At 66.1% G+C, this 18,030-nt stretch overlaps 1 protein-coding gene and 2 long non-coding RNA genes across 3 annotated transcripts; 1 reads left to right on the top strand and 2 right to left on the bottom strand.

Moving 5' to 3' along the window:
• Positions 1 to 2,954: 2,954 nt before the first annotated feature.
• LOC136566019 (uncharacterized) lies at positions 2,955 to 5,076 on the bottom strand. The gene is made up of 2 exons (XR_010784958.1): positions 3,881 to 5,076; positions 2,955 to 3,729 (listed from the first exon to the last, which is right to left on the bottom strand). It is a non-coding gene; the product is annotated as an uncharacterized lncRNA (long non-coding RNA).
• Positions 5,077 to 5,195: 119 nt separating this feature from the next.
• On the bottom strand, positions 5,196 to 7,487 carry LOC136566002 (uncharacterized). Its single transcript, XR_010784951.1, has 3 exons — positions 7,387 to 7,487; positions 6,554 to 6,935; positions 5,196 to 5,785 (listed from the first exon to the last, which is right to left on the bottom strand). It is a non-coding gene; the product is annotated as an uncharacterized lncRNA (long non-coding RNA).
• A 7,359-nt stretch (positions 7,488 to 14,846) lies between these two features.
• On the top strand, positions 14,847 to 17,687 carry MARCKSL1 (MARCKS like 1). Its single transcript, XM_066564941.1, has 2 exons — positions 14,847 to 14,971; positions 15,689 to 17,687. The coding sequence occupies exons 1-2, from the start codon at positions 14,909 to 14,911 to the stop codon at positions 16,250 to 16,252; spliced, it is 627 nt and encodes a 208-aa protein (XP_066421038.1). The 5' UTR covers positions 14,847 to 14,908; the 3' UTR covers positions 16,253 to 17,687.
• Positions 17,688 to 18,030: the final 343 nt, after the last annotated feature.

Raw genomic sequence — 18,030 nt, 5'->3', positions numbered from 1 at the left:
CAACAAGTTGTTTGTGTGTTTGTTGTTTGGATTCGCCTTCAACAAAAGGTTTGCTGCTGGATGGGTGTGAGGAGAGGTTTTTTTAATGGTGTTGAGGGTTTACAGAAGTGGAGAGGGAGGAGGAAGGTGAGAATTACAGGCGTGTTAAAGCTCCCAGCTGGGTTCCTTTAGGAGGGGGTGAACCCTCATCCCGTCCTTTTGGGGGTCCCCAGGAGCTCCTGTGCCCCCTCCCCATGCAAAGGTGATGCCATTTCTCTGAAATGTTTATTTTCAAATTGCTGAGCCCCAACTGCTGCAGCTCCCGGCTCTGAGGGGTCCCCTGTGGATGAGGGGACACGGGGGGAGCTGAGGGGGTTTGGGGGAGCCCCAGCCGCTCCCCTTTGCTCCTTTACCCGCGGCTCGGGCGTTCTCCCCAGGCTCCTCCTGCCCAACCTGCCCGTCAGGGCCGGGGGAGGAAGAGGAGGAGGGGGAGGAAGGGAGGAGGAAGAGGAGGGGGATGAGGAGGAAGGGACGCAGCGCATCCCCGAGAGCCCCGGCCCGGGGACCGTCCCCGCTGCCGGGAGCAGCGGCCGCTGCGGGGGCTCCGGGCTCCCCCTGCCCGCGGGAGGGTCCCGAGGGGTCCCAGAAGAGGTTCCGGGGGTTCTAAAGGGGTCTCGGGGGTCCTAAAGTGGTCCCGGGGGGCTCGGGGGGGTCCCGGGTCCGGCCTTTGTTCCGCCAGGGCCACGCGGCCGCCAGGGGGCGCCAGGCGCGCGCTGCCGGTCCCGGTTCCAATCCTGATCCCGGTCCCGGTCCCGGTCCCCGTCCCTGTCCCCATCCCAATCCTGACTCTCTGATCCCGGTCCTCATCCAGATTCCGGTCTCGATTCCCATCCCAATCCCAATCCGGTCCTGGTGCTGGTCCCGCTCCCGACACCGCTCCCGATTCAGCCCCGACCACGCCGGGGGAATTTTTGCCGCTGAAAGCGGAGATCAAGCACCGGAGCCGGTCCGGAGGAACCGGGACCGGGATCGGGATCAGGACAGGACCGGGACCCGTAGCAGCATCGTCCGTGGCGCCGGGGAGGGGAACGGGGGTGTCGGTGCCCGGCAGAGCCCCGAGGGACGGCGGGGACACGGCGGGGACAGGGCGGTACCGAAGCCACCGGAGCGGCGCCGCCGCCGTTTCTCAGCACTGCCGTCAGCGGGCAAAGGGCGAGGAGGAGGAAGGAGCAGCGGGAATAGCGAAGGCTGGAGGGGAGCCAGAGGCGGGCGAGCCCGCGGGATTGTGCCTTCCCTCACCCCCACCCCGCACCGGCACCGGCAGGGAGCGGGACCCCCCCAGTTCCCGGGGACACCGAGGGGCTCCGCTGCTGGACCCCCCGAGCCCCCCCGGCAGACCCTGCGGGTTTGGGGGGCACAGAGCGGCCCCCCCGCCTGTCCCTGTTTCCCGTGTGACCCCACCAGCACCGAGCCCGGTGTCCGGCCGGGATTTCCACCCTGGTGATGTCGGGGCCCCGGGCCCCTGCCCGGCACGGCGGGAGGAAGCGGCCGTGTCCAGCCTTTCCCGAGGATGAGGATTTCCTTCCTCCCATTGAGCGGGGACCCTGGGGTTAGCACGCAGCCGTGGGGCGCAGGACAGGACGGGGGGCCCGGCTGGGAATTGGGGGGCAGAGCCCCCGACACAGCCCTGGGGGCATCTCCCTTATTCCCCTCTTCCTGGCCAAGAAGGAAGAAGCCGGATTTGAGGGGGGAGCAAAGGATGGAGACACGCGGCCATTTCCTCCTCTCCTTCCCTTTTTCCCACCCCGAGAGCGCTGCGGGTATTTCGGGGGGCTGGACACGGGGATTCTCGGCTTTCCCAGAAACGCCGCTCCCGCAGGCGGGCAGAGCTGTCGCCGTCTCATTTCCCGTGAACCGGGGCTTTCCCAGCGCGGGGATGATGTCCCGGGGTGGGGGGATCCCGCTGGGAATTCCCCCGGCAGCACCACGGAGGTGGCTCCGCCGGGGGCTCGGCTGCCGTGGTCACGCCGGGGATCGCGGGCTGCTCCCCCGGGGGAGGTCCCGGGCTCCATCTGCCGCTCCCCGCGGCCGCTAATCCCGGGATTAGCAGCCAGATGCCAGGGGCAGGTTTGCCGCAGGTAGCGAGGATCCCCGGGGAGGAGGTGGTGGCATCGAAGTGCAGGAATTGTGGCCAATCCCACCCGAGCCTGGGGTCCCCCGGCCAGCGGGACAGCGGGGACAGGGAGCCCACATCTGCCAGGACACATCCTGGGGTGTCCCCAGGCACGGAACCCCAGGACAGCAACTCCAGGACCCATCCTGGGGTGTCCCCAAGCACGGAACCCCAGGGCAGCAACCCCAGGACACATCCTGGGGTGTCCCCAAGCACAGAAGCCCAGGGACAGCGGCCACGCTGGAGCAAAATTGCCGGCAGAAATTCCCTCCGAAATGGGAAAGCTTCACCCTCCTGCTGCCCGCCGGGAATCCCCTCCCGCTTCCCAGCGGATGCAGCTGATGGGAAGTGCTCGTTTTCCCCTAAAAGCCCATCCCAGCATTCCTGGGAGGCCGCGGTTCCCACCCTTATCCCAGTTCCTGGGAGCTCCGAGCAGCCAATTCCAGCCTGGCCCCAGCCCAGCTCGGCACAGATGAAGGATTGCCGGATCCTGGAGTTCTGGGTGATCCTCGGCTGCTGCACCCCGCATTTCTGGGGGATCCTGCAGCTCAACCCCCTCACTGGAGACCTCCCAGCTCCTCCTCATCCATCCCAAACCCGCAGCCCATCCCTGGCTGCTTCACTGCCAAATCCAGCACCCAGCAGCTCCTGATGTGGACAAGAAGGTGGGGAGGGACAGGAGCATCCCCCAAAAGCAAAGGTGATCCCATCTGAGCTGTGCCACCCTGTACCCAGAGACCGGCAGCTTTAATTCCTCCCTAATAAAGATTTTTTGCATTAATAAAGCCAGATCCCCAAAGTGGTTAATTAAGGAATCATTTACTCACACTGCAGCAGGTTTGGGGTGAGACAAAGGTGGGGAAAAGCATCAGGGAGGGAAAAATATCCCAGAGCTGATCCTGTCACCATCCCCCGGGCTGGGGAACCCCTGAGCATCCCCCCAGAGCCGCGGGGTCCCCTTGGGACACCCAAATTTTGGAGCTGCTGCACTGAGCCGAGCTGGCCACAACAACCCCAAAACCTGGGCAGGCCACGACCCCGTCCCGCCGTAATTGCAACCCCTTAATTAGCATCCGCGCATCCTCATTAACAGTGACACCCACGTCCTCATTTCCTCACTCAAACGAGCCCGCGGTGGGGACCCAGGAGCTGGAGGGGACCCCCCAGGCCTCTCCCATCACCCGAGGCCACCAAAGCCGCTCAGGACAGCGGGGACAGCGCCCGCAGCGCCCCGGGCCCCCCTCAGCGGCTCCTGCGGGGACCAGATGGCGGCTCCGAGGCGGGGGCCAGATGGACCCTCCCGCCCGTGGTCCCCCCTCCGCTTCCGCTGCCATTTTCCCCGGCAGCCGCTGGAAACATGGAACAGCTCCGCTCCCGAGCCGGCAGGAGCGGGGACGGCGGCTCCCGGTGCTCCCGATCCGGTGCTCCGGGCTGGGGACACCGCGGGGACATCCTGGGCATGGGGGAGACACCGCGGGGACATCCTGGGCATGGGGGCGACACGGCCCCAGGGCGGTTTGAGCTGAATGTTCCCGCTGGTCTGAGCTGGAGGTGCTGAAAGGTGGCGAATGGAGGCTCTGGAGGGCGTTTGTTGGGACATTTCCCAAAATGTGGAGAAGAAGGGGGGCAGTGTCAGCAATGGGGCTGAGCCCCATCCCAGGCTGAGCCCCAAAAGCCCTCACAGAACTCTAAAAGGACACAATAAGCCCCAAACCCACCCAAACTCACCCCAAACCCCAGGAGGTTCCAGCCCTTGGTCCGACCCCAGCCGGGCACCCCTCAGTGGCAGTGCCACCTCCACGGCCACCAAAGGGGCGTCCCAAGGGTCCCGTTCCCCACTTTTGGGATCTCCCACGAGGCTGCGAGTCCCGAGGTGCGGCTGGCACGGGGCACGCCGGGACCTGCAGCCCACGAAGGGCGTTTGCAGCCGGGAACGGGCGAGTTTCGGTCCCACCGCGGGGACAACGCGCACCGGGACCGCTCCTGGCCGGGGCCGGGCTTCCTCCCTCCGCCACCACGGTGGCCTCGAGCCTTTCCTCCGCTCTTCCTCCGCTTTTCCGCCGAGCCCGGAGCCGGGGCTGCCTTCCTGCCCCGGCCCCGCTTCCTGCCCGCCGGCTCAGCATTCCCGGCTTTTCCATCCTTCCCCAGCTCCACACGGGGGGACCCGGCCTCGATGCGTGTCCCCAGCCTCTGTCCCAGGTCCCTGCGCCCCTCTCGGTCCCCAAAGGTCCACGTGGGACCCGTCCCCGTCCCGGGGGTCCCCGTTCCACCGGCAGCTCCCTCCCAGCTCAGCGGGAAAAGCACGGAACGGATCGGATCTGCCCCGGGGCTCACCCCAGGGAGCGGCAATTCCCCGATTCCAATCATTTTTGGGGCTCTCCCGCTGACCCAGTTTCTAATCCCCGCTCGGGGACGGCTCGCAGGGCGCTGGGGACGAGCGGGAGCTTTCCCGGAGCATCCCCACCCTCTCCGAGGGGAGATTTTGGGGAGCCGAGAGCCCCCGGGGCTGCTCCCGGCTCGGGGGTGCTGCTGAGGGCAGGACATTCCCACGCTGAGCCCGAGGGTGTCCCCCCCAAACCGGTCGGACGGGGCGGGGGGGGGGGACACGGTGACAAAAGCGGTGACTCAGCCGCGGTGGCAGCGGCAGGACGGGACCTGAGCGGGGCCCCCGCCAACAGGGAAGTGAAAAATTTTCCTTTTCCTTCCTCCCGCCGAGCTGGGTGTCACCGCCTTGGGGTGACCTTCCCCTGCACTCCAGCATCCCCTCCCCGCCGCTCCCTCCCGGCTCCGGGTGAGGGCTGGGCCGGGCTCTTATCTCCCTTCCACGCTGATGCAAGATTTGCTCGTTCTGCTGCTCCCCAGGGCCGTGCTGCTGATGGCGGCACCTCCCCCGAGGGTTCGGCTCCCCGTGTGTCCCCACCAGCCCCTCCTGGGCCGGGACCAGCCGGGTTTTTCCCCCGCCCGGTGCCGGGGCCGAGAGGGTTCAGCGCCCTGCGGGTGTTGGGAGCGGCTGCTCCAGCCAGGAATAAGTGGATTAGGAGCCAATCTCGTTATCGCTGCTGGCAGCCTCGCCAGGGCCGTGGGATGGGGACAGTGACGGGGACAGGGCTGGGGGGGACAGCGGTGGCCGCTGCCTGGCGCGGGTGGGACGCGCTGATAGCGGGGCATCTCCCCGGGATGCGGCATCCGGGCTCTAATGAGGCGGGACGCTTAATTAGTCAGTGTCAATTTATGCTAATTAGCCGGGGGCGGGGGGAGTGGCGACGCTGCTGGCTCTGCCACCTGGCTGGGGGGACACGCGTGGGGCTGGAGGGGCCGGGGCAGCAGCGCGGAGCCCCCCGAGGGCGCTCCCAGCCCTGCCTCGCCCCCCGTGCCCGGTGAGTCAGGGCTGGGAGCCCGCAGGAAGCCCCAGGGATTTCCAAAAGGCCCTGGAAAGCCCCGAGCTGTGATTTCCTCCTTTCTCAGCCTGTTCGGGTGACGGCGGCAGCAGCACGCGGCGGCCAGGCTGGGAATTTCGGAGGGAAAAGGATGGGAACCACGGATCCGGCCGAGGATGGAGCAGCTCCGTTGTTTACTCAACCCAGCTTGCGCTGCTGTCGCTTGCCGGGGTTGTTTCTCCTTCTCCAGACGGGGCTGTGACCGCAGAAACAAAGGCAAAACTTTAATCCTGCAAATCCTCCTCTCTTCCCAGCCAAGGCCGCGGGTGTTTGTCCCTCTCCGAGGGGACGCTGGGGTCGGACACGGCCCCGGGGGCTGCCCGGGGGCCGCTCAGCCGCAGCCAGAGCAGCTAAAAATATCCCCGCGTCTTCACGGAGGTGTTGCAGCCGCAATCAGCCATGCAAACGAGACCGAAATTAAATCAGCCGCATGCGACAGGAGCTGTTAACCCTTGCCAGCCCGGGGAGGTGTCCGGGGTGGGGACACACGGGGTGCTCGGAGCGCGGGGGCTCTGCGTCCTCCCCGCTGCCCCTCCCGGCTTGCTGCCATCTGCTCCGGGCGTGTTCGAGGCGAGGAGGAGCCGCAGAGAAACGAGGTCAGGGCTGGGATGGCAGCGCCGGGGCGAGGCTGTGCCCGCCTGCCAGGACCGTGCCACCCTCCCGTGCCACCCGCGGGACGCTCGGGTGGCACCGAGGAGCGGGGATGGCTCTTTGCTATGTCCCTGGAGCTGCCGTTCCGGGGGGATTCCGCTCCGCCACGCCGTGCCCACGTCCTGCTGCCAGCTGCCCCGTGCCACCCGCGCCAAATCCAACCCAAACCCCGCCAGCCCCAGGGAAAAACCTCACCCCAAAATCTGCTGCGAATTTGGGCAGCCTGACCATCGCACCCCCCTTTCCCTCCCCGGAGGGGGCTCCCACCCCGGTGCCCACCCGAGCCCCCGCCCGTGCCCGTCCCGGTGCCCACCCGAGCCCCCGCCCGTGCCCGCCCCGGTGCATGTGCGAGCCCCCGCGGCCGCCGCCTGCATTTCATGCATTTTTCAGGAGAAGAAGGTTAGTGGGTCACTCCAGCGCCGCAGGCTTTTCTCCGGCTGAGCCGCTGCGCTGCCAAACGCGGCCGGGGCTGGCGGCGCGGGGGCTGGGCCGGCCGGGGGGGGGCCCAGCCCAGGTGGGCAGCACGGGCCTGGCACGGCCACCCCTCAGTGTCCCCGTGGTGTCCCCAGCGCTGGCAGGAGCGGGATCCCGTCGGGCAGGGGATCAGGGTCCCGTTCCCTGTTGTGGGGAGGGGTCTCTGCAGCCCCTCGTGGTGCTGGGGGGGGTTGGGGGGCAGCACCCCGAGGTTCAGAGTCCTGGAGAGGAAAAACGGCCGCGGTTCAAAGGGAATGAGGAGCCGAAGCGCGGCCGCGCCAAAACAAACAGCGGCGGCTTTGGCGGCACCCGCGGGGCCCCCCCGCGCCCCGCCCGCCCCTCCCGGGGCTCTGAACCCCCCCGAAGCCCGGGATGGGGGCACAACCCCGTGCCCGGCGGCTGCGGAGTGCGGGGAACCCGCCCGGGGGACACGGAGAGGGGACCAGGAGGGTTTGGGGTGCGGCCAGATGTGGGGTGAAGCTAAATGTGGGGTGAGCCCAGAGCTGGGGAAAGCCAGATGGGGGATGAACCCAGACCCGGGAGAAGCCAGATGTGTGAGGGATCCTGATGTGGGGTGACCCCAGATGTGGGGTGAATCTGGACGTGGAAAAAAACGGATTGGGAGGGGCCGAACTCAGACCTGGGCGAGCCCAGACCTGGGAAAAGCCAGACCTGGGTAAAACCAGATGCGGGTGAATCCAGAAATGGGTGAATCCAGGCCCGGGGAAAGCCGGATCCCAGATGTGAGCAAACCCAGATGTGGGGGGACCCCGGACGCGGCCGGGCCGAGCCTGGGTGCGATGGCAGCGCTGCAGCCCCGGCTCCCCCCGGTGCCCCCGGCTCTCCCCGCATCCCCTCCCACCCTCCTCATCCCCCCGCATCCCCCCGCGCTGCCGTTGCCATGGTTACGGCCATGCAAGTCTGCCCGAGCTGCATCCGCCGCTGCATCCCTGCGAGCCGTGGGGGCGGGGACGGCCCCGCTGCCCCCAGCCCTCCCCGGCCGACCCCGAAAGCGCCTGGAGACCCCTCCGGGGGCTCACCCAGAGCGGCTGGGACCGGGGGGGCTGCGCAGCCCCTGCCAGGGGGGACCCCCCGACCCTGACAGCCCAGCGGGAGTGAGGGCGGTGGGAGCAGCGCCTGACTCCGGAGGGTCCCAAACCCCTCTGTGCCCGCTCCCAGGGGGATGGGAGCTCACGGGGCGCGGCTGGAAGGGCAAAGCGCTCCCCAAACCCCTCCCCGGAGCTCTGCGTTTGCTCCCGGTTTGCTCGGAGGCCAAGGGGCGGCGATGAAGCAATCCCGGCCGGGGCCAGCCCGGGATGAAGGGAAGGAGGGGATTTCTGGTGGAAAGTTGCAGCCAGGCCTGGCACGGCCGGGATTCCCCGGCCCGGGCTCTGCTCCCGGCTCCTCTGGAGCCCCTGCCCCACCTCAGCCGTGTGGGATTTCGGGGTGAGGTTTTTGCCCGGATTTCCCGGGGGTTCAGGCACCGCCAGGACCTGGGGGAGAGGGAGCAGCAGCGGGAGCGTTGGTGGTGCTGCTGTTACAGGTTCCTGATGAGGTTTAATAATTAATATTGCACAGGACGAGCAGGGTGGGAACTCCGTGGCTCTGATTTCCCAGCACCACAAACAGCACCCCCATCCCCTGAACGCTCCTCAAACTCCCTAATAACCCACACCGAGGTGATTTTAGACTCCAGCATCCCTCCGGTGCTGCCCATGCCGGCACCCAGGGTCGGTTTGGGTGTCCCTGTCCGTCGTGCTGTCCCTTCCCCCCTCATCCCGGGCACACAGCGGCCTCTTCTCCGCGCCCGGGCCCGTCAGATGTCGCTGAAAGGGAACAATGGCACCTATTGTCTGTCCCCGCTCGGCGCTATCGGCCCCGGCAGCGCAACAAAAAACCGCATTGAGCGCCGGGGAGAAAGGGGCCCTCACATCGCGGGGCTCCCGGGGGAGGCAGCGCGGCCCCGCAGCGCCCGGGCCCGGTCCCTGCCCCGTTCCTGGTCCCTGCCCCGGTCCCGGTCCCTGCCCCGGTCCCTGCCCCTGCCCCGTTCCTGGTCCCTGCCCCGGTCCCGGTCCTGCTGCCCCCGGCCCCGCTCCGCTCCCACTCCCGGCCGGCGGCGGCCACCGGGCCCGGGGACCGGGCAAAGAAAGGGGGCGGGAGGGGCGCGGTGGGGTGTCCGAGGGGTCTGTGGGTTTTGTGGGCTCAATGGGGTCTCTGGGGTCCATGGGACCTGTGGGATCTCTGGGCGTTTCTGGGATCTGTGGTGTCTGTGGGACCTGTGGTGTCTGTGGAGTTTGTGGGGTCTGTGGAAACTGTGGGGTCTGTAGGGTTTGTGGGAACTGTGGAACCTGGGATATCTGTGAGGTGTGTGGAGTCCGTGGGACCTGTGGAGTCTATGGGGTCTGTGGGGTCTGCAGCATCCGTGGGACCTGTGGGGTCTGTGGGGTCTGTGGAGTTTGTTTGATTTGTGGGACCTGTGGGATCTGTAGGGTCCGTGGGGTCTGTGGGATCCAGGGGGTCTCGAGATCCATAGGACCTGTAGGGTCTGTGGGATCTCTGGGATCTCTGGGGTCTGTGGGGTCTGTGGGGTCTCTGGGGTCTCTGGGGTCTGTGGGGTGGGCACCCAGCGGTCGCGGGGGTTGTCCCTGTGTGCCCGGCCCAGGTGAGGCCGCACCTGCGGAGCCGCCGGCAGCCCCTGGGGCACCGGGAGGGTCTGGAATTGCCAGAGAGAGCCCAGGGATGCTCCAAGGGAGAGCTGGGGGTGCCCACCTGCAGAGGGGAAGGCTCAAAGCCCTTCCAGGGGCTCCAAGAGAGTTGCAGGGGTTTGGACAAAGCCCTGGAGTGACGGGAATGGTTCCCCAGGGCCGGAGGGCAGGGCTGGCTGGGATATCGGGGTCCCAAATCACACCCACCCCTCCTGTCCTGTCTTGTCCCGCCGTGGCGTGCGGGAGCCAGGAAACAGCACAGGAAAAGCTGCGCTTGGAGCGAGCCGGGCTTTTGTTCCCGTTATAAACTTCCCCGTGGGCAGGAAGGATGCTCGGGACGCTGTCCCTGCCCGGGTCAGGGCAGCAGAGCCCGCCCAGCCCCGCTGGATGAACATTCCCGGCTTTCTGCAGAGCTCCCGAGCCGCAGCTCAGGGTCAGGCAGCTCTTATCAGCCGGGAGAGGGAGATAAGGAACGGGGGATGAGCGGGCGGGGGCCTTGGGGGTTCCTGTCCTGTGCCAGGAGGGATCTGCAGGCTGGGAAAGGCCATGTTGGGGTGTTGATCCCCAAAACGCCCAAACTGCCCCAGAGTGTGTCCCGCCGTGTCCCCATTGTCACCCTGGGGTGCACAGCCCGGCCTGAGGGGGAGCCTGGAGGGGTTTGGGGCTGGGGCCGGGCTCTGTTTGCAAAAAAAATCCCAATTCTGGGTTTGGGGCCGGGCTCTGTTTGCAAAAAAAATCCCAATTCTGGGTTTGGGGCCGGGCTCTGTTTGCAAAAAAAATCCCAATTCTGGGTTTGGGGCCGGGCTCTGTTTGCAAAAATCCCAATTCTGGGTTTGGGGCCGGGCTCTGTTTGCAAAAATCCCAACTCCTGAGCCCAAGGAGGGGCAGATGGGCTCCGAGATAAGACAGGAGCAGATTCCTCTCTCTTCCCTGCTCTGTCACTCCCAGCACCTCAGCAGGAGCAGGGCAGGGGGTGAGGGGCTGGGAAGGGCCCTGGGCTGGGGCTGGTCCCACGGGATGATCCCACAGGAGGGGAGCGGCAGCCCGGGAGCAGCGAGCGCAGTTGCAGAAGGCGCTGGTTGCCATGGGATCTGCACAACCAAAAATGGCTGGGGCTCTGGCAAACACAAGAAGGGGCCCTTTCATGGTTTCTATGGGAAGTCAGAGCCTCTGCAGAGCCTCCCGGGCTGGAGCCCTGCCCAGGGCAGGAAGGATTTGGGAGCCCTGCTGGATTCCCAGGAGAGCTGCGCTTGCTCCAGGAGGATTTTCCCAGGTGCACCAAGAGCTGTGCCCGGAGCTTCTGCTTGGCACAGGGCAGAGATTCCCCGCTCCTCCTGCTGGGCCCTGCTCCCACCAGGAATCCCCCAGCACCGAGGGTTTTCCTGCTGCAGCTGGGGAAGCTCAGCCCCTTCGCCCTGGACCCCCGTGGGATGCAAACCTGGAGCATCCCAGGGGAATTTGCACGTCCTGGGAAGGCCAAAGTGCTGCAGGATGGAAGGGGCAGCCCCAGACTCCACAGGAGAACCCCCAGACCCTACAGGGGCAGCCCCCAGACCCTAAAGCACCTCTGGGCTGTCACCAAGGGCTGTCCCCATCACTGCAGCCCCCAGACCCTAAAGCAGCTCTAGGCTGTCCCCAAGGGCTGTCCCCATCCCTGCCCTGCTGGCAGAAGCCTCCCCCATCCCTCCAGGCCAACTCTCCCCGCTGGAATTCTCTCCCCAGAGAGATCTAATTAGTTTAATTCCCTCGCTATTGATAAATCGATGTGGAAATCCCTCTGCTTTTATTCCCAGCGCTGTCGCTCGCCCTGGCTGGGCCCCTTTAACTCGGGATAAAATCCCGGAGAGGATGAGCCGGGCCCATGAATAATTAATTACCTTAATTGCTCGTTAAGGACCGGGGGAATTCGGGCCTGGGCCGGTCCCTCCTGCCCCTCTGCGGAGCTCCCAGCTCTGCCCTGCAGCCTCCTTAACACCCAATAAATTAATAATCAGCCGCAGTTTAAGTAGGTCTGGAAAGTGGAAAACAACATCCGAGAGGATCTGGCCTGGCGGGCAGGAGCAGCAGAGATTTGTCTGCCTGTCCATCTGCCGGAGGAGCAGACAGACCCTAATCTGTCCGTCTGTCTGTCTGTCTGCGGGGATCCTGCAAATTCCTGCTCCTTCCGAAGCTCCTGCTGCATTTGGAGCATGCCCAGGTCCCTGGAGGAGGCAGCAGGGCAGGGTTGGGACCCAGCTCGGGGCTGGTGGGCGCTGGTTTGCACTGGTTTGCACTGGTTTGCACTGGTTTGCACTGGTTTGCACTGGTTTGCACTGGTTTGCACTGGGAGGGGTTGGTGGCGATTGGGTTATGGTGGAGTTTGGTGATTTCTGGTTTCTGATGGGTCCCTGTGTCCTCCACCCTGGCGTCACCACGCGTCCCCAGGCACACGGGGAGCTGGGAAAGGGGGGAAAGGTGGGAACTGGGAAAGGTGGGAGCTGAGAAAAGTGGGAGCTGGGAAAGCTGGAAAATCTGGGAGATGGAAAATCTGGGAGATGGGCAAGCTGGGAGGTGGAAAAACTGGGACTTGGGAAAGCTGGAAAAGCTGGGAGCAGGGAAAACTGGGAAAGCTGGAAGATGGAAAAGGCAGGAGCAGGGAAAGCAGCCGTGGATGTGCCTGGGGACAGCCAGGGCCTGGAGCTCCAGGGCTGCCGTGGCCGCTGCAGGGGCAGCAGATCGGGCAGGGAGGAGCAGGGAAGGACAGAAGGACAGAAGGACGGAGATGTGCCCTGGAAGGGGAGGATCCACCGGGAGTTGGTTGTTTATAACCACAGCCCTGCGGGAGAGGATCTGCTGGAGAAGCCGGGATGGGGAGGGAATTCCTGGGCATGGAAGGAGCTGGGAAAGCTCTTCCAGCAGGGCCTGGCAGGGTGGGCACTGTCACCGGCACTGTCACCCCCGGCTGTGTCCCTCGTCCTGCCCAGCCCTGCTGCAGGTTGTGCTGCACACATCACACCCCGGCCCTGCTCCTCTGGGACAGGGGATGGAAAAACACGGAGCAGGTGAAGTGTCCATGGGCTGGCTGCTGATCCCAGCCCCATAAATCCCCTTAAATGCAAGGAAACTCCTCCCCACAAGCACAGGGAGCACTTTGGGGTCCCCATCCCAACAACCAGAGCCACACTGGGGCTGCCACCAGGAGTGGGAATGGTCCAGGGGGGTGAGCTGCTGGTGCCAGTCCCATTTGGGGTTCCCGTGGCTTTGGGATGGGAGACGGGAATGTCTCGGGGCTGTCGTGTGGAGGGACGGATTTGGGGGGGGGGTGCTGTGAGGGCTGGAGGTGCTTGAGGTGGTTTGGGCACAGCCAGAAGGGGATGGGATGGGGATGGGACCAGAGGGGATGGCACCAAACAGGATGGGATGGGATGGGAAGGGAGTGGGATGGGATGGAATGGGCACGGTGTTATGGGACAGGATGAAATGGGGATGGAAGAGAATTGGATGGGGTGGAATGGGATGGGATGGGGCAGGGCGTTATGGGACAAGATGAAATGGGAATGGCATAGGGACAGGATGGGATGGACAGGACAATATGGGACAAAATGAAATGGGGATGGAAGAGAATTGGATGGTGTGGAACACAATGGAATTGGGATGGGATGGGATAGGATGGGATGGGGCAGGGTGTTATGGGACAAGATGAAATGGGAATGGAAGAGAATTGGATAGGATGGGAGGGGATGGGATGGGATAGGACAGGACGGGATGGGATAGGACGGCACAGCACAGCAGCACAAGGCCTGCTCACATTCCAGAATGAAATGAAGGTGGGAAGGGAAGTGTGAACCCACTGTGGATATCTCCCAAGGCTGCTGGGACACCAGGAAGTTCTCCCCAGCCCTTTTTCCTCCCCCAGGAACAGCAGCCTGGAGCTGGCACCGGGAACAAACACCGTGTGCCCAGCAATCCCCCAGTGTCCCAGACTCCTGATCCTCCCGAAGGCAGGAGCCTCCCTGGAGCTCTGTTCCCAGCAGGGAACACCCTGCCCAGCTCCCGTGGCTGCTGGGGACACCCCGCGCCCTCAGGGCCAGCCCGGCAGCCGGCCAAGGGCTCTTTATCAACCGGCACCCAAAAGTCAATCAGGAAGATGCCGCCTGTTTTAATTAACAGCAATTTCGCTCTGCCGGGGCTGAGCCGTGTGCAGGGGGGAGGGAGGGAGGCCAGAGACAAAACATGACCTTGTTGGTGCTTCACACACAGCGGGACATTGTTTTCCCCTCTCGGTCTGGCCTTGGATGCTGCTGGGCTGGTGGCACAGCTGGGTGCTGGGGACAGGGGGTCCTGCCAGCCCTGGTGGGAGCAGGGCGCCTGGAAAAGGGCAGGGAAAGCGCAGAGCTCGGGATTTGGCGCTTGGGAGCTGCCCTCGGGGAGCGTTGGTGGCTGGGGAGGGAAAAAAAGGGATTTGGGGAGCACTGAGTGAATCCAGCAGTGTCTGGGTGCTGCAGGGAGTGAAAGGCACTGCTGGGTCCTGGCAGGGATCCAGTGCAAACAGCCCAACAGCTCAGTCCCATTTTCCTTTCCCCTCAGTTCTCCAATTCCGGGAAATCAGAGAGGAGGAATCACCCAGAGGGGGAAAACCTCCCTGTGCGCGAGCCAGGCTGCTCAGGGGGATGGGGGGGACACAGGGTGACACAGCAGAGCCCTGTCCCCACAGCAGGGCCTGTCCCCACAGCAGAACACCCCAGGGATGATGGGGCTGGGACGAGCAGGACCCTGGGGTGACAGAACCATGGGGTGACAGCGCTGAGGCCACCTGCACCAGGACAGTCCTGGGGGGGACAGGAAGGGGCCAAGTGTCACCATGGGACCGTCCCACAGTGACGGGTGACAGGGATGGGGTTAGAGCAGCACCCCAGGGGTGACAGGGATGGGGTGAGAGCACCCAAGGGGTGACAGGGATGGGGTGAGGGCACCCCAGGGGTGACAGGGATGGGGTGAGAGCACCCCAAGGGTGACAGGGATGGGGTGAGGGCACCCCAAGGGTGCCGGGGCTGGGGGCACGGGCACTGCAGGGGTGCTGGTGATGGGGGCAGAGGCTCCCGGGGGTTCTGGGCTTGGGGGGAGCAGCGCCCTAAGGGCGTCAGGGCTGGGTGAGCAGCACCCAAGGGTGATGGAGGCCGAGGCACAGACACCCCAAAGGTGTCAGGGACGGGCGAGCAGCACCGCGGTGGTGACGGAGCTGCCGTGAGACCCCACCCAGGAGCGGGGGTGACCCCACCCCACCTGCCCCGACCTTCGGGGCCGCACAGGCGGCTCGAGGGCTCGGCGGCCGCCAGAAGCCCCCGGTGCGGGCGGGGCGGCGGCTCCACCGCGCTCCCCCCGCCCCCGGGGCGGGCTCGGCACCGTCCCGCCCCCGCCCCTCGCCTTATCAGGGACCGGCGGGGGGCTCGCCCCACTCCCGCCCAGCGCAGCCGCCGCGGCGGGGCCGGCACCTCCCCAAGTGCCGCACCATGGGCAGCCAGGGCTCCAAGGCGGCGGGCGGCGACGCCGACACCGCCAAAGCCAACGGGCAGGTGGGTACCGGGGGCACCGGGGGGGCTCCGTGCGCCCCGCCGGGACGGGCGGCGGCGCGGACAAAGGCGCGGCGGGGAGGGCGCGGTGCTGGAGCCGTGATGGGGCCGAGGGGAACCTTCCAGCCCCCGGGGGGGACTCTCCAGCCCGGCGGGTACCGGGGGATGCGGCACCGCCCGCGCCGCGCCCCGGGCTCCCCCCGGCACCGGGCGGGTCCCGTCCGCCGCCGCGCCCGGTTCCGGGAGTGGAGCGCGGGCGCCGCCCGGTGGTAGCGCGCTGGGCCCCCCCCCACACCGAGCGGATCCCCCCGTGAGACCCCAAGCCAGGCTCTTTGCACCCCCTTTTTGTGGCTCGGCACCTCCCGGTGCGCTCCTTTCCTCGGGAGAGCCCCGCTCGGTGCCCGGTGCTCCCCGTTTCCAGCGGCTCCAAACCCCCCCCTTGTCCCCGTGCTCGGTGCCCCCATCCCCGTCTCCTTCTCCCCGGTGGATCCCCCCGTGCTCGGTGCCCCCCGTTCTCCCCCGTGGATCCCCCCGTGCTCGGTGCCCCCCGTTCTCCCCGGTGGATCCCCCCGTGCTCGGTGCCCCCCGTTCTCCCCGGTGGATCCCCCCGTGCTCGGTGCCCCCCGTTCTCCCGGCCGGGCGCCCTTTGTTGTGGGGTGCGGGGGGTTTGGGGAGGGGGCTCGGGGGTCCCGGCGGTGCCTGACGCGCTCCCCCCCGCAGGAGAACGGCCACGTGATCTACAACGGGGACATGACGCCCAAGGCGGGGGTCGAGGCGCCCCCCCAGAACGGGAACGGCTCGGCGGAACCCCCCAAGGAGGAGAGCGAGGGCGAAGCGGGAGGTGCGGACAGCATCGAGCCCGCCCCGGCCGCCGCCGAGCCCGCCGAGCCCAAAGGCGAAGGGGCCGCGACCCCCAAGGACGCCCCTAAAAAGAAGAAGAAATTCTCCTTCAAGAAACCCTTCAAGCTGAGCGGGATCTCCTTCCGCAAGAACAAGAAGGAAGCCGGGGACTCCTCGGGCTCCTCGCCCACCGAGGAGCAGGGCAGGAGCGAGGAGCCCCCGCCGGGGGGGCTGCAGCCCTCGGCGCCCCCCGAGGAGGGGCAGGAGGGCGGCGAGCCCGAGCAGGGAGGAGAAGCCGCGGGCAGCCAGGAGGAGGAGGAGGAGGAGAAACAGCAGCAGCAGCAGGGAGGGGAGAGCCACGGAGACACCGCCAAAGCCGAGGAGCCCTCGAAAGGCGCGGGGCCGGAGCCCGCAGCGAGCCCGGAGGAGCAGAAGGAAGAGTAGAGACCGCTCGGGCATCGTCCTCAGCGGGGACCCCGGGGGCTCTCACACCACCCGCGACCCTCCCCGAGCAGCCCGGATCGCCCTCACCGGGGACTCTCGCCGTCCTCAAGCCTCCCCGAGCAGCCCGGCTCGTTCTTACCGGGGACCCTCCCCGAGCAGCCCGGGGGCTCTCACACCACCCGCGACCCTCCCCGAGCAGCCTTGGATCCTCCTCTCCGGGGCTCTCACACCACCCGCGACCCTCTGCCCTCACCGGGGGCTCTCTCACTGCCCAGGACCCTCCCCGAGCAGCCCGGATCCTCCTCCCCGGGGCTCTCACACCGCCCTCCGTTCTCACCGGGGGCTCTTAAACCCTCCCCGAGCAGCCCGGATCGTCCTCGACCCTCCCTGAGCAGCCCGGATCGTCCTCTCCGGGGGCTCTCGCACCACCCAGGACCCTCCCCGAGCAGCCCGGATCATTGATCGTCCTCACCAGGGGCTCTCGCCATCCTCGACCCTCCCTGAGCAGCCCGGACCGGCATCACCGGGGACTCTCGCACCGCCCCTGATCCCCCCCGAGCAGCTCCGGATCGCCCTCACCGCGGGCTCGAGCACCGCCCTCCGTCCTCACCGGGGACTCTCACACCACCCTCGACCCTCTCCGAGCAGCCCGGGGGCTCTCACACTGCCCAGGACCCTCCCCGAGCAGCCCGGGGGCTCTCACACTGCCCAGGACCCTCCCCGAGCAGCCCGGGGGCTCTCACACTGCCCAGGACCCTCCCCGAGCAGCCCGGATCGTTGATCGCCCTCAGCGGGGGCTCTCAGACCATCCCCGAGCAGCCCGGACCGTTCTCGTTCTCACCGAGGACCCAGCCCCGATCCCCGGATCGTCACCACCGGGGTCTCTGTCACCTGCCCCGATCCCGGATCGCCCTCACCGGGGTCTCTGTCACCTTCTCCGATCCCGGATCGCCCTCACCGGGGTCTCTGTCACCTGCCCCGATCCCGGATCGCCCTCACCGGGGTCTCTGTCACCTGCCCCGATCCCGGATCGCCCTCACCGGGGTCTCTGTCACCTGCCCCGATCCCGGATCGCCCTCACCGGGGTCTCTGTCACCTGCCCCGATCCCGGATCGCCCTCACCGGGGTCTCTGTCACCTGCCCCGATCCCGGATCGCCCTCACCGGGGTCTCTGTCACCTGCCCCGATCCCGGATCGCCCTCACCGGGGTCTCTGTCTCCCCCGGGCTCCCCCGCACCCCCGGACTGAGCGCACACCCCGCACGCCCTCCCCACCCACGCTGGGTTTTTTCTCCCTCCTCTCTCCCTCTCTCTCTGTCTCTCCCTCCCCCGTTCCCGGTAGAAAAAGCTGGTTTGGATTCCCACCACCGCCGCCACTTGGAGTAGTTTGAGCTGAATTCCTTGGGAAATGGAAAAAAAACAACAAAAAAAAAACCCGACAATAACAACAACAACAAAACAAAATAAAATAATCAACCAACTGGGGAGGAAGATTCGTCCCGGACGCCACTGGAGTTTACAGTTTGTAAGAACCCGGATCCCAAATCCTGCTCTGGATCTCTGCAGCCTCCAGACTGTCCCCTCTCCTCCCGCTCCCACTGACTGTTCCATGGAATTTTTTGATTTTTTTTTTTTTAATTTTTTTTTTCGTTTTATTTTTCTCTTTATTTCTCAGTTTACATTCCCGGTTCTGACCTTTTCATTTTCGAGTATTTCGTGCTTTTTTTTTTTTTTTTTTCCTATAGAAATCGATGGTTTAAAAAGCTAATCTGGTTAGTT

The sequence above is a fragment of the Molothrus aeneus genome, chromosome 23 (genome assembly GCF_037042795.1).
Source record: "Molothrus aeneus isolate 106 chromosome 23, BPBGC_Maene_1.0, whole genome shotgun sequence".
NCBI lineage: Eukaryota > Metazoa > Chordata > Aves > Passeriformes > Icteridae > Molothrus > Molothrus aeneus.
This window is presented reverse-complemented; position numbering and strand designations above follow the sequence as displayed.